Consider the following 15,659-nt stretch of genomic DNA (forward strand, 5'->3'; position numbering starts at 1 on the left):
TTTTTCGATATAATTGGTTACTATAGCATAATTAACATGCGCAGAACCCATTATTCGACTCTGCGCATGTTTATTATCCTATAGTAACCATTTATGTCTAAAAATAATTTTCGACCATTTTATTTTTCGAAATAACTGGTTAATATAGCATAATCGACATGCGCAGAACCCATTATTCGACTCTGCGCATGTTTAATATGCTATAGTAACCATTTATGTCTAAAAATAAAAGGGTCGAGAATTGGCGATTTTTCGAAAATTTCCCTGTACTATAGTACAGGGATTTTTTCCAAAAATTGCGAAATTTCGACCCGTTTAATTTTCGATATAATTGGTTACTATAGCATAATTAACATGCGCAGAACCCATTATTCGACTCTGCGCATGTTTATTATCCTATAGTAACCATTTATGTCTAAAAATAAAAGGGTCGAAAATTGGCCATTTTTCGAAAATTTAACTGTACTATAGTACAGGGATTTTTTCCAAAAATTGCAAAATTTCGACCTGTTTATTTTTTGATATAACTGGTTACTATAGCATAATTAACATGCGCAGAACCCATTATTTGACTCTGCGCATGTTTATTATGCTATAGTAACTATTTATGTCTAAAAATAAAAGGGTCGAAAATTGGCCATTTTTCGAAAATTTCCCTGTACTATAGTACAGGGATTTTTTCCAAAAATTGCAAAATTTCGACCTGTTTATTTTTCGATATAACTGGTTACTATAGCATAATTAACATGCGCAGAACCCATTATTCGACTCTGCGCATGTTTGTTATGCTATAGTAACTATTTATGTCTAAAAATAATTTTCGACCATTTTATTTTTCGAAATAACTGGTTAATATAGCATAATCGACATGCGCAGAACCCATTATTCGACTCTGCGCATGTTTATTATGCTATAGTAACCATTTATGTCTAAAAATAAAAGGGTCGAAAATTGGCGATTTTTCGAAAATTTCCCTGTAGGCTACTATAGTACAGGGATTTTTTCCAAAAATTTCGAAATTTCGACCCGTTTATTTTTCGATATAATTGGTTACTATAGCATAATTAACATGCGCAGAACCCATTATTCGACTCTGCGCATGTTTATTATCCTATAGTAACCATTTATGTCTAAAAATAATTTTCGACCATTTTATTTTTCGAAATAACTGGTTAATATAGCATAATCGACATGCGCAGAACCCATTATTCGACTCTGCGCATGTTTATTATGCTATAGTAACCATTTATGTCTAAAAATAAAAGGGTCGAGAATTGGCCATTTTTCGAAAATTTCCCTGTACTATAGTACAGGGATTTTTTCCAAAAATTGCAAAATTTCGACCTGTTTATTTTTTGATATAACTGGTTACTATAGCATAATTAAAATGCGCAGAACCCATTATTTGACTCTGCGCATGTTTATTATGCTATAGTAACCATTTATGTCTAAAAATAAAAGGGTCGAGAATTGGCCATTTTTCGAAAATTTCCCTGTACTATAGTACAGGGATTTTTTCCAAAAATTGCAAAATTTCGACCTGTTTATTTTTTGATATAACTGGTTACTATAGCATAATTAAAATGCGCAGAACCCATTATTTGACTTTGCGCATGTTTATTATGCTATAGTAACTATTTATGTCTAAAAATAAAAGGGTCGAAAATTGGCAATTTTTCGAAAATTTCCCTGTACAGGGATTTTTTCCAAAAATTGCAAAATTTCGACCTGTTTATTTTTCGATATAACTGGTTATTATAGCATAATTAACATGCGCAGAACCCATTATTCGACTCTGCGCATGTTTATTATGCTATAGTAACTATTTATGTCTAAAAATAAAAGGGTCGAAATTTGGCCATTTTTCGAAAATTTCCCTGTACTATAGTACAGGAATTTTTTCCAAAAATTGCGAAATTTCGACCCGTTTATTTTTCGATATAATTGGTTACTATAGCATAATTAACATGCGCAGAACCCATTATTCGACTCTGCGCATGTTTATTATCCTATAGTAACCATTTATGTCTAAATATAATTTTCGACCATTTTATTTTTCGAAATAACTGGTTAATATAGCATAATCGACATGCGCAGAACCAATAATTCGACTCTGCGCATGTTTATTTTGCTATAGTAACCATTTATGTCTAAAAATAAAAGGGTCGAAAATTGGCCATTTTTCGAAAATTTCCCTGTACTATAGTACAGGGATTTTTTCCAAAAATTGCGAAATTTCGACCCGTTTATTTTTCGATATAATTGGTTACTATAGCATAATTAACATGCGCAGAACCCATTATTCGACTCTGCGCATGTTTATTATCCTATAGCAACCATTTATGTCTAAAAATAAAAGGGTCGAAAATTGGCCATTTTTCGAAAATTTAACTGTACTATAGTACAGGGATTTTTTCCAAAAATTGCAAAATTTCGACCTGTTTATTTTTCGATATAACTGGTTACTATAGCATAATTAACATGCGCAGAACCCATTATTCGACTCTGCGCATGTTTATTATGCTATAGTAACTATTTATGTCTAAAAATAAAAGGGTCGAAATTTGGCCATTTTTCGAAAATTTCCCTGTACTATAGTACAGGGATTTTTTCAAAAAATTGCGAAATTTCGACCCGTTTATTTTTCGATATAATTGGTTACTATAGCATAATTAACATGCGCAGAACCCATTATTCGACTCTGCGCATGTTTATTATCCTATAGTAACCATTTATGTCTAAATATAATTTTCGACCATTTTATTTTTCGAAATAACTGGTTAATATAGCATAATAGACATGCGCAGAACCCATTATTCGACTCTGCGCATGTTTATTATGCTATAGTAACCATTTATGTCTAAAAATAAAAGGGTCGGAACTTTGCCATTTTTGGAAAAAAATTCCTATAGCACAGGGATTTTTTTCCAAAAATGGTCAAATTTTGACCTTTTTTGGACATACGTTGTTACTATACGTCTATAAGATTATTATAACGCAATATATGCACATATATAGCAATAATATTGCATAATAACAGTATTTTAAAAAGTGTGTATTTTGGCCATTTTTTCAAAAAAAGGTCCAAATTTCGACCTTTTTATTTTTTGACATAAATAGTTGCTATACGTCTATAAGATGATTATAACGCAATATATGCGCATATATAGCAATTGCATAATAACAGTATTCTAAATGGTTACTATACGTCTATATATCTTCAATATAAAGCAGAAACACGTTCTCTGTCTTTCTCAGTTTATTGCCATGAATAATATATATTAATAAAACAAAGCAATGTTTTACAATGACAATGATTAATCGTAAAGTATGATATAATTACAACATAATGAGTATATCTATTGTTGTAAACATTAACCAGAAGATATGGTTTTACATTTTATTTTTATTATAAGAATAATCACGTACCCTGAACTTTGACACATGTTAATGGTACGTTCACACGATGGAGGTATAAAATGAACTCATTAATTGTATAGCTCAATTTTCAAACTGACCAGTAATTCCGAAGAAACGAAGAAATGTTAAAGAACAGAACCATATTATCTTTATTCAACATGGAATTGATATGGAACGAATTGGAGACGTTAGATTTAGAGGGAAAATACATTGTTTCTGTAAATGAAACTTATATTCAGATTGGACAGGCTGTAATCAAATGTTCACTTTCACTAATATAATAAAACAAAAAGTCTATACTTTATATATATTATATAATATTATCCGAAAGCTTGGAATATTCTTTGTTGTGGATGTTTTACTTTATCGTTCTGCTTTTTGCTTATTTTGATTTACTTGTATCTCCATTGAGTTCCATCCACTGATACCCACAACATCATCATTTTTCTGGATTAATATGTAATATTATATACAATAAATAACCGCAAATAATAATTAATAGTATACTACAATGATATAAACACTTAAAATCGAATTGGAATGTGCTTACTACACTACTAAATTAATTTAGGTATGCCTAAATCAAGTTTATATGTATATACCATGTATTTTTTTCCACTTAATATAATATTTGTTTTAAATACGATATCAAAAATAAGGCAAGTTGGATTTATAGTTTAATAAATACTCTCAATATACATGCAGTACAAATATTTATGGAATACATTGATTTATCAAATTAAGCATTTCAGAATTCTGAATAAAAGAGGCGAATACATGGCCCTATAAATTAGGCGATTACACAGTTATTGTAGAATTTAGTTTGTGTGAGGGAGGAAAAAGGATGTTGACAAAGTGTATTGTGTTTTAACAAAAGAGGAATTGACTGGTAACACTTGTTTGATTTCTCAAAATGTGGTGGTGTTTGTTGAAAGCTGATCCCTATTTTCCACTGACAACATGTGCATTTCAAAAAAACTCTACTCCCCACGGCCGGCCTCACATAAACTGAATCGTTCCTCATGTACACACAATTACAGTTACCATTGTTGACTTTGAGAATCTGTTATTGCATCATCTCTGTTTTCTGTAGTTTGGTCCAACGGTTGATGTAAAGGCTCACCATCAGTAGATTGGTCATCTGACATTCGTTTTTTAAACATATTCTTTAAATTATGATAGCCGTACAAGATAAACACGGGTAGGACGCTAAGTACGCAGAGACCGGCCAACACGTAGGAGATGACAACGAGTACTGAATCTGAGTCAGACGTGTCGTATATACATTCCTTGCTGTTAGCTGAAACATTTAAGATAATGATATAGAATAGCTGTTTAGGTTTTCTGTCTTTTTTTAAAAATTATTTTTAAGTTTTCATATTAAGAAAAAGTAGGCCTATATTTTTTTGTTCATTAAAGGTCTGAACAAGTTGAGGAATACAGTTTAAGATTTCACAACCAATTAAAGAACTTGTTAACATTAAATGATTATTAAAAGAAGAAAGGGAGGGGAGGGTTAATTAGGGCACCCATGCAAACATGACTAGAACTTGGTTTTCTTGTTTTCTATAGGCCTAAATTAATAGCAAACTGATTGACGAGGAAGTAGCTAACTACATACATCAAGGTTTGTAGATATGAGAGAAAAAATGTGGATTTGCTACTACTGTACTACATAAATATTGAATACATAACTTATTAAAACAGTGTAGTGCACTGAACAACACATTTTGAATGTAAAAGGAAAAGTCATGTAATGAAAGGGAAAAAGACTACTTTTTACTGGATGAAGAAGGAAATCACGGTAAAATACTGTACAAGCAGTAATTGAGGAAAATGGGTTAAAAAATTATTACACACAGATATGGGTTAAGCTATGATGTATTTTTATATATTGTATATATACCAAATTATTCAAACAAAAAACATGCATATAAAGAAAATTCACCTTTGACCCGAAGACCACTGATTTTGACCAGTGATTCATTTCCATTTACCACTGTATAAAGAAAAATATAAAAAGACATGATACCCTGTAGCTCATGCAATTAGCAAATATAGTCCATAAGAGAAAATAAAATATTGTAACTGAAAACAAACGGTTGTTAAAAAGTGTAGTCAACTTTTAGATTTGGGCAAGTCCACTGATTGGATGATTACTCCCTGTCATATCTTTCAAGGTACACCTAAAGCCTGGTTTCCATTAAATCGCTTAAAATTAAAATTTGACGTCTTGCAATTGCAGCCATTTCGAATTATGTAAGTGTGTACATACGTTTGTAGTGGTACCGTAGTAGTTTAGTACCAGATTGACCCCTACAGCGAGCGTTTCCATAAAATCGCTATCCTAAGTCAGAGACAACTGTCGGCGATACAGTGTAGCGATTTAATGGCTTAGATGACTTATTCTTTTCTACTCCATGTTATTAAAACAGTAATTAAAGAAACAAATATATTGAGACACTCAAAAACATCCTCCAAAACGTTTTTGAAAAAAAATGTCTATCTAACCAATTTATAAACAAAAAAAGACATTCTCTTCTTAAAATAGACACACTATTACAATTTTGATAATTGTTTTTATTTAAATCATTAACCCTGAAATTGTTTTATATTACTTATTTATTAATAATTATATATAATCTTCCCAGTATTTAGTGATATTAGTTTTAACCACTTTATTCGTGCAATTTATCCATTTTCCAATTATCAATTCAACTTACAGTCATCAAACATATCATTATCGGGGGAAAATTTAGACCTATGTACTCTATTTTCTGTAAAAAAAGTATGAATGAACAAAACATAATACATAATAAAAGGAAAATACAGTTACAGTCCAATAGCGAATGACTGAATGACCAAAGGAAGAATGCTTAATATTATAACCAACAAAAATAAAAATCCCTTTTAAAGTAACATAAGCATAATAATATCACTTATTATTATTATTATTATTAAAATAAGGTTTGCATGTAATTTTTAAAGAAGTAGGTAAAGTTAATAGAGAGAGTAGATTCAGTTAACATACTACATAAATCTGCATCTGGGCTGAATTTTAAAAATTAAGTACAGTCTAATGTCCATCCCTTGGCAAAAGACTAGTATGGTAGGCACAAAGCAAAAGCACTTTTAATACTTGTACAATTGTCTGTATCCAGGTAATAACTGCATTTGGATCAGTCAGGATTGGACCTTCAATTCATTAAATTACAACAATTATGTGAAAATTACAAAGTTTGTAATTTTTTGATAAATAAAAAGGCAAATCTTTTGTTTTTACTTTGCATCAAATATAAAATATAAAATTAAAAAAAATAAAAAACAAGATTACCTGCACATTTGGACACAGCAAAACCTACTCTGTTGTTTTGTCTGTCAAACACAACATAGTAGCCTTCCATGACAACAGCACCTATTACTGTACCTAAAATAATAATAGCGAAAAACATATATCAAAAATATTTTACACATACATATATGCACTGTGTTAATCAAGTTGTGAGCATTGTTTTTGACAGTGGAATTCTGTCATGACAAACAAACAATGTTGGTTTAAGAATAATATGCACAACTTTGATGTAAGATTGCTAAAAAAGGAAATTATAGGTAACAATGGCTGTAACTAACCTGTTGTAGAAGAAGCAAATCCAGTCTTATAACAGTCTTTTCCAGGTTCGTTTCCATTCACCCATCGTATGTATTGCTATTAAACAATTAATTCAAAAAGTTACTAAGGATATACAGATATCTATATAAATACAATACAAATACATGTAATTATATATAGGCACAAATTCTAAACTGCCAGTGAAATACTGAAAAATTAATTATTAAATTTGAAATGATAAAGATGTGAAAATCTGTAAAAATGAGCCTCGAGTCTTCTGCTTGATGCAAATTTCCTAACCATTAGACCATTTCATGGTATTGTTCAAATTCAATAAGATAGCGACTCTTTTAACACTTTCAGATTGGTACGGCGGAATATTTGAACTTAATAATATTTCATAGGATCAAACATGTATGGATGGAACACACATACTCAACTCTATTTGCAGTACACATCGGTGGAGATAGGAAAACATAGTAAAATGTCTTGTCTAGAGAGATGAGCAAAGCGACAAGTATTGGTCTCTAACTCCCAATACCGCGATCAGAAGTCAAACACCTAAGAAACCGCACTACATGCCCTTGGATCATGTGACTGCTGTACAGTGACACAAACTTACCTCAGGTGGAATGGTAAGTCTAAATGAAGTGTCATCTTCTGGTCCTTCTAAGTCTAAATAAACAGTCGGAAAGCGATCAAATGGTACGGTTCCTATATCCCAACACATTAGTTCAGTTCCCTTCCAAAATGTGTCTGGAACATACACCTGTTAAAAATAAATGTATACAAAGTTTATTTGTAAAAATTTCAAGAAATGGAGGAGATTGCCAAAATATCTTGCCTGAACGACAATATGAAAATTGATGAGGTTCATAAGATAATAATAGTGCTGCCGATATTATCAAAATATTATTTAAACAAAAGATAATTACTCACATCCTCAATTTGATTTGCTAATGTAGACATTAACTTTTTATAAACTTTTTGAGGTAGACGTAAATCTGTTGTTCCACTGTCAACTATAGATTTATCAAAATTATACTGAAAATAAAGAAAATAGACTGATTGACATTAATGTAAGCATTGAAAAAAACCTATGTTAACATTAAAAAATCTTATGTTAACATTAACAAATCTTATGTTAGCATTAAAAAAAATGTTATGTTGACATTAAAAAATCTTATGTTGACATTAAAAAACATCATGTTCCCCTTAAAAAATCTTATGTTAACATTACAAAAATTGTATGTTAACTTTACCGCTCAAGAATATTTTGATACTATAAATTCATATTATCACTAATATAATATTTTGATAGGGATTTTATTTGAAATAGGTGCAGTTTCCTTTTTCACTGTATAACCACATTCATAACAACTAATAAGTAATGTTTGGAATTCATGGGCAGATCAAGGAAATGAGGGAGTGCTGACATATGATGTTAATAGTCTGTCAAAATGATATCAAAAAGTAGACAACACCTTTTATTTTTTTTGAAAGATGAATAATTTAAATAATAAAATTCTAGAAGCAAATGCTTATAACCGAAAGAAAATACCAAATACCAATTTCATAAAAATATATGAAAATCAGCTCTTAAAATAATTGCAAAAGGTTTTCTAACAAAATACAACAGTAATACTATGCAAAAAAATTAAAAATTTTCATTCAATTATTCATCCGTTGACTAGATCGAAAAGGGGGAGCAGCACAGTCACACTCCAAGTGCAACCCTTTTGAATCTTCCCCTGATAATTATAAACTTTTAATCTATATTGTTATGGTGAAGCACCAATGTTTGTTTTTGGTTAAATAAAAAAGTCAGAAAAAACCATACCTCTTTACAATCAAGTGATAGACTGTGACCATTTACACCCATGTCTGTGACAGTGACGTCATAGTACCATTTACGTTTTATTCTTGTAAAAAACATTTTTCCATTATATAAGTCTGGATCTATACCACCTATTGTCTATTTTTAATTAAAAGAAAAGTAAATAATTGTTGTTATCATCTACATTTCTTAGTACTGTAGTATTCATATTGTATTTTGTATACAGTACTTTTAAAAAAATGAAGAAAATAGTATAATGTGATTACTTATACAAAATCCCATGGGTAAACGTGAACCAGATTCAACTCTCTTACATGTGTCTCCAACTATAAATTTAATAGCTATTTTTAGGCATGTTGCCAGGGTTGGCAATAACAACTTCACTCTCTTATAATATCTGGCTATCCTTTTGTATTGTAATATTTATTGCTATCCATATAAACAAACAGACAAAATCAAACATGATATACAAAACAAAGGAAAAAGAAAAATTGCATATGGAATACCCTTTAAGCTTAAAAGCTTGTTTCAGAAGAGGTCCTTTGACAAGACAAATAATATGTTAAACATGTTTTTGGGAGTGGAGTTGTTTTGTTCTCAGACAGGATTTGAATTGAACTCAGGATATTGGGTTTGGTCATGGAGAAGTAATAATAATTTTTCCATAACTACAAAGCATTTTCACACTAAATTAAAAAATTTAAAAACAGATACTATATGCATTAAAACTTTGATATGCATATTTATTTATAAGGATCTAGACATAAAGTTTTATTTTATGCCCAAAAAGGGGCACATTACAAAATGTAAATTATTGAATGTGTATACCATAGATCCACTTGAGTCTATACTTGAGTTGTTGCCTATTGAAAATGGCGTACACAGCTGCATAGAAAATATGTCACTGACGGTAGTACCGCCTACTAGAGAGTCAAAATACGGGGTCACCGAACTGTCCGGCTGAAAAGTGAAAAAATGTTGTGATAATATTCATCAGTGGAAAAAATTCTTTCCATTTATTTATATCTTTGCATATAGATAAATAAAACTGATGTTTCATTTCTAAATGTAATTTAATCATACCCGTGCAATTGAATTGTATGCCATTCCCAGAATCCCTTGCCACTCTGATCCATTGATGAAAAACTTTTCCGAACTATAAATGCCCACAATATTTGCACGAACAGTTGAATTTGGACTGCTTGGTATGGTAACCATATCTGTGCCCAGACGGCCATGCCATTCTCCCTGCGTGTAGGGAACGAAAACCTCTACCGTAGTTGTTTCGTATGTTGATGAACTACATAAAAAAAGAGTGATAAAGTATTAGTTATTATTTATTATTAATTTATTTCAACCGGAATAATCAAGCAACCTAAAAGTTCTTTTATCCAGTGTAAATACAGTCATTCAAATACACTTAATTCTTTATTAATAAATCAAAACAAATTTGATAAAATTAACATAATTTTCTATTTTTTCAGTATTTTTATTCTTTATTTTTGACTTGGATAACTAGAATGTTCCATTGGCCGTGAGACTCCAACATTTTAGACTCATCTCTTGGCCAAATATTGTGCTGCAGATTTCCACATTTTCTTCCAGATTACAACGATAAACTGAATTGATGTATATGTGTGGTTTTCTGCATTAAAACATAACAGAAAGTTTATTTACAGTACACACAATTTAGGATATTTAGGCAATTGTACAACCATCTGTGGTCATAATTTTCAGATTTTTTTTCTCAATGGAAAGGGAATTCCCCTCACATAGCCATCACGCGATACCACTCATGATGTTGAAACATGCCTTTGGATGGGTATCTTAGCTAGATATCACCAAGGCCTATTGATATACAGGTTACCATACTTACTTGTGTGGTTCATAATAGCTGGTAACAAACGGGTGCGCCGCTGCAGCTACAGCAAAATTACTACTACCAGTATCCACCAATATACTTAACTGAAAATAATTTATAGAGAAATCAATGATTGCATGGCTGTGATGGGTCTATCTTGTTCACAAAAGAAAAATAAACCATTATAATACATGTACTATATAATTACATAATATTATATACTTAAAGATGTATTGTCCCCCAAAATCATGAAAAATAAAGATTTAAAATCGGACTTTGAATAGGCCATTTTGCAGTTTTAATGAAGTTGTTCACTTCCATAAGGAAAAAAACGGGGGAAAAAATTATTTCACCTATAAAAAGACAAAATAAACAGTTAAATTACCCAAAAACTCATTGTCTTCCAGACAATTTGACCATTTTTTGCTTTAAATTACATTTTTCTCAGGTAAATAAATTTTTTCAGACCCAATTTTTTGTGAGAGTGAATAACTATTATGTGACATTAAAATAACATATTCAACAAAAAAATTAAAAAAAATATTTTTTTTAGGGGGACAATATATCTTTAAGTAAAACGCTCTTTAATAAAATGTTAAAAGCAAGAAAAGGTTGCAATTTACCTCTACATCAGTATATTTACACTTAAAATACAATTTATTTTTCTCACAGTAAAATGTTCAATAACGAAAGAGGGACTATGTCAGATTTGTAAGACTCCACTGCAGTTAACTGCAGTAACATTTTGGATACTCTTACTCCTATTTATGCCAAGAAAGATTTTGGTAAGGGAGCATACCAACATTATTTTGCATTCACTGCAATAACAACATCTTGTTTAATGTTTAACCTGTTTATACAATTATTTACCAAGCTTTTCCAAGGGATAATAACATACATACAGTACTGTTTATTTCAGTGACTTATAACTCATAAACATATTAAAATAAAATCATACATTTAAATTGCAGTAAAACATTTAGTTACTGCAATAACTGCAGTAGAATAATTTTGTCACAACCCTAAACTATAGTTTACACATGTCCTCATAAAGATGTTATTTTATAAATATAATTTTTACATTCTTCAACATTAAAAGATACCAATATTTAGTGTCTACAACCATATTGTTCTCACTTACTGATATGAATATTAATTAAACAGCAGTGTAATTTAGATAATAAGTAACCAGTCCAAGATAATTCATGAGTAATTGATCACATGACAAATTCCCAATCAACTATGTGCATTTTTTTAATTAATTAGTAACCAACTTATTAAGTATACCAGCAAATAAACAACCTCGAATATAATCATAAACAGAAATATACAGCTGGTTAAAAACATTCCTACTTGATATAGAGGCACTCAGCCATTAGACCACAGGGCTCTAATGGTATGTTCAAATCAAATTGGATATCAAATATTATTTGCAAAAAGTCTACAGTATATTCTCAACAATTCAACTCAATAAATCTTATGGGGAGATGTAGTCTGGGTTCCAGACGGAGTTTTGTCTTAATATTAGTAAAAAGAAAAATATTTTGGCACATATGGCATTTCATACGTATACTTATACTGGTTATTAAAATATCAGACAAAAATTGAAATAAAATCAAATAAATAAAATAAAAAAGACAATGAAGACTTGGGGGCAAGTCTAGGGGAGATGTAAAATATATTTTGTTTAACTTCTTTAAAAATAGAAAATAAACAAATTCATTTAATGTGTCTGGGTAGTAATTTCTTTTGAAGTGGTAGGAAATGGGTTTACAGTCGTTGCCAGGAGATGATGAGATGGTAAACATGCGCATAAATTTGCTTACATATATCAGTTGTGCTTATAAGATTTATAAACTGCTGGGTTACAAAGTAGAGATTGAACTCTTAATTAAAAAGATTTTTGTCGGTCTTAATATTCAAAGGAAATGACTTGATATGAAAGAAAAATCAATAATTTGTACACATTTTGATACAAGATTACTGGAACACCTGTCAAACAAAACATAGAAAATTAGAATAAGCTATTGGTTAAGGAACACTTAGCATTACAAGTCAAGCTCTATTAAGTGATTAAAGACTGAAATATTAAGTAATTAATTGACTTGAGTGAAATTAGGTACTACAGTACTTAAGTGTGATTGTTGAATATCTAAAAATGTGTTTACCATTTTATACACTGGTGCTTTTTTAATTAAAAAAAAATTAAATAAAAATCTTATTTTGGCTAGCCCATCTCAAGATTTAATTGGGATTGTTTTTTACTTACAAGGCATATTCTTCTTTCTAATTACAGTTATATTTATCACAAAATTGTATACACATTTTATCATAAATATTTAAATTATATTTGTATTAACTAATATGAAAGAAATAAATGTTGATTTGATTTGATAGTACTCATAAAGATAATATCTCTAGGTTAAAGTAATCGTCTACATAGAGCCATCTGGTACTAGATTAAAAGATACCAATATTTAGTAAACATTCACAACAATTAAAATACATTTGGCATTTAAATTAATACAGTTACTACATTTAAAGATGTATTGTCCCCCTGTAAAAAAAAAATAATTCTTAACAAAATTTTAATCCACTTTGACCAAAAATTGGATCGAAAAAAATGTATTTACCTGAAAAACTGTAATTTAAAGCAAAAAATGGTCAAATTGGCTGCCAGCCAATGGGTTTTTGATTGAATTTAACCATTTATTTTGTCATATTATAAGTGAAAACACTTTTTATTCTTTTTTTTTTCTACGGAAGTGATTAACTTATTAAAACTATAAAATAACATATTCAAAGTCTGATTTAATTAATCTTCATTTTTCATGTTTTTGGAGGACAATACATCTTTAAGTGTACATAATATTTTTGGGGGTGTTTTTGTGCTTTGAGAGTGACATACCACAGACAGTGAAATAAATTACACAAAGTAATCCATATAATAAACAAAGTTAGAACTTACAGACATATTTTTGACTGAAAAAATAGGACTTTTACATTAGAATAATGTATTAAGGCTGTAATGGCATACTTTAAATTTTTAGAGTTATTAAACACAGTATATTAAATATTTAGCAGCGGAGAATCCAGTGATTTTTAAAAAATAATAATAATAATGCTACTATAACATAAAATCAAAAGCTAGTAAAAAAAAAATATAAAAATGTAGTTTATAATTTCAATTATTATTTATAAGAGTTTATTAGCTTAAAGATCTGTAAATATGCATCATCTATTTACTGTACATGGTTGTAGTAGTATGTGGAAATAAATTGAATTAATTGATTGATTTTAGCTGTCAAAATGGGAAGTGTATCACACCAAGTGCATGCCCTTGGGCTTGCCCAATTTAGTGATATGTATGCTTGAAAAACGACATGAACAATGCAACAAATACACATTTTATCTGTTGCCACCATTACTACCAACACATTTCAACCTCATTTTCAAAATGCTATCATGATATTACTCACACATTTTATTTGAACACATAATATTCATTATGAAACAGTCAATATGGTAGGTATTGATTTTTAATCATTTACACTATTGTGCTGAGCAATTCCTGTGTATAGTAAAATGCTGACTGTGTACTGTGTGTCATTGATTTCGTTTTGTATAGAGATTTACAGAGAATCCTTTGACCTCTAAAAGGTCACGTCAATAGTTTTCTATACTCGTTTTACATATTTCCTGGTCCATAAATAGAATTAATTCTTCTCTGAGATTATATGATTTTTAAGGTATTGTTCATTTTAATAAAATAAGTATATAAAGCAACAATGTATGTGGTAGTGAAAAAAACTGTCACAAAAGAAAAATTGTTTGTAATTGTAATTAGTTTTCTAACAGTGTTATTTATTAATGTGTGTAGGAGTTTGCTGTAGAATTAAATATGTTGTTACCATGTTTGTTTCAAGAGAAAGTTTCCTTTTAATAGGGGTGTCTGATCCTTAATGTGGTGTACCAAATGTGGTGTACTGTACTGTACTAACTGTATCTTGTTATTTCTAAATGCATTTAATAAATATCTCTGCTAACTTAATTATTTAAATCACTGATCCCCTTCAAAAAAGACACAATCATGTTTATCAAAAAAATAAATAAAATGCCTCAGACCCATATCAACCTATAAACTTAAATATTTTAATACTGTTTTCTTTGATGTGTATAGTAATTAAAAAGGTACAAACCTCTTGCGGTGGGGTACCAATACCCAATTCGATATAAAAACCTAAGCCAGGCTTGCCACCAACATTAGCCTTTATAAGAGGTTTCGAAGCATCCGGCACATCCTGGTCGTTCGGAACAACAGCTCTGTCAATTTCCTGCACTTGTTGTGTTACAACTTCTTCAGACTTCTCTCTTTCATTCACTGTCTTAAGTGGGACACTCAAGTAACACTCAATTCCATTGAGAAAGATTAAAGTTGTAAACACAATTATTAACTTTAAGCAATTGACTTTAAACATAAAAATCCGCGTCATTTCACAAGTAAATTGTTAGACTAGGAAGGTATGAAACCTATACATACAAATACAAATCCGGTTCTTAGAAAATCTGAACAAGTTGATGCGGTTGATGGCCTAGCTAGCCTTACCGCAAAGTGGCCCACCGGAGACAATGAGGTTTTAGCGGATAACTGAAAACAAAATGCCGTACTTGCGTTTTGTCTACTAGGCCTAGACTTAAGCATGAACTTAAACGTTGATTGTTCAATATAGACTAAATAGCACCAGCTTTAAAATAAAGTAACATATTGCTTGGTTATCAGATTCCTCGCTTGGTTAATAATTAAAAGAAATGGAGTGCTAAGCGTTTAATAACATAACTATAAATAAAATAACACTGCTCACGACGACTAAGTTCACGGTCCGTATTAAACGAAGTTATATTCGAATACCAAATTGGAATACATACATGTT

At 30.1% G+C, this 15,659-nt stretch overlaps 1 protein-coding gene across 2 annotated transcripts; it reads right to left on the reverse strand.

The window, feature by feature from the left end:
* Positions 1–3,241: 3,241 nt before the first annotated feature.
* LOC144849589 (beta-secretase 1-like) lies at positions 3,242–15,605 on the reverse strand. 2 transcript variants are annotated; one of them, XM_078706548.1, is made up of 11 exons: positions 14,928–15,605; positions 10,744–10,832; positions 9,951–10,167; positions 9,696–9,827; positions 8,871–9,005; positions 7,970–8,074; positions 7,653–7,799; positions 7,051–7,126; positions 6,755–6,847; positions 5,369–5,419; positions 3,242–4,720 (listed from the first exon to the last, which is right to left on the reverse strand). In XM_078706548.1, the coding sequence occupies exons 1-11, from the start codon at positions 15,219–15,221 to the stop codon at positions 4,461–4,463; spliced, it is 1,599 nt and encodes a 532-aa protein (XP_078562674.1). In that variant the 5' UTR covers positions 15,222–15,605; the 3' UTR covers positions 3,242–4,460. The 2 variants fall into 2 exon arrangements, with proteins under 2 accessions (XP_078562674.1, XP_078562673.1); XM_078706547.1 differs by lacking the exon at positions 5,369–5,419 and adding an exon at positions 6,144–6,197.
* Positions 15,606–15,659: the final 54 nt, after the last annotated feature.

Source organism: Antedon bifida, chromosome 8 (genome assembly GCF_963402885.1).
Source record: "Antedon bifida chromosome 8, ecAntBifi1.1, whole genome shotgun sequence".
Taxonomy (NCBI): domain Eukaryota; kingdom Metazoa; phylum Echinodermata; class Crinoidea; order Comatulida; family Antedonidae; genus Antedon; species Antedon bifida.

Excerpts from the sequence above, each read along its gene's own strand:
- LOC144849589 (XM_078706547.1), bottom strand. The coding sequence starts at position 15,221 with ATGACGCGGATTTTTATGTTTAAAGTCAATTGCTTAAAGTTAATAATT. Across the intron at positions 9,006-9,695 it reads TAGACTCAAGTGGATCTATG|ACAATAGGTGGTATAGATCC; the intron begins GTATACACATTC and ends AATTAAAAATAG. Across the intron at positions 6,198-6,754 it reads TGCTGTGTCCAAATGTGCAG|AAAATAGAGTACATAGGTCT; the intron begins GTAATCTTGTTT and ends CTTTTTTTACAG.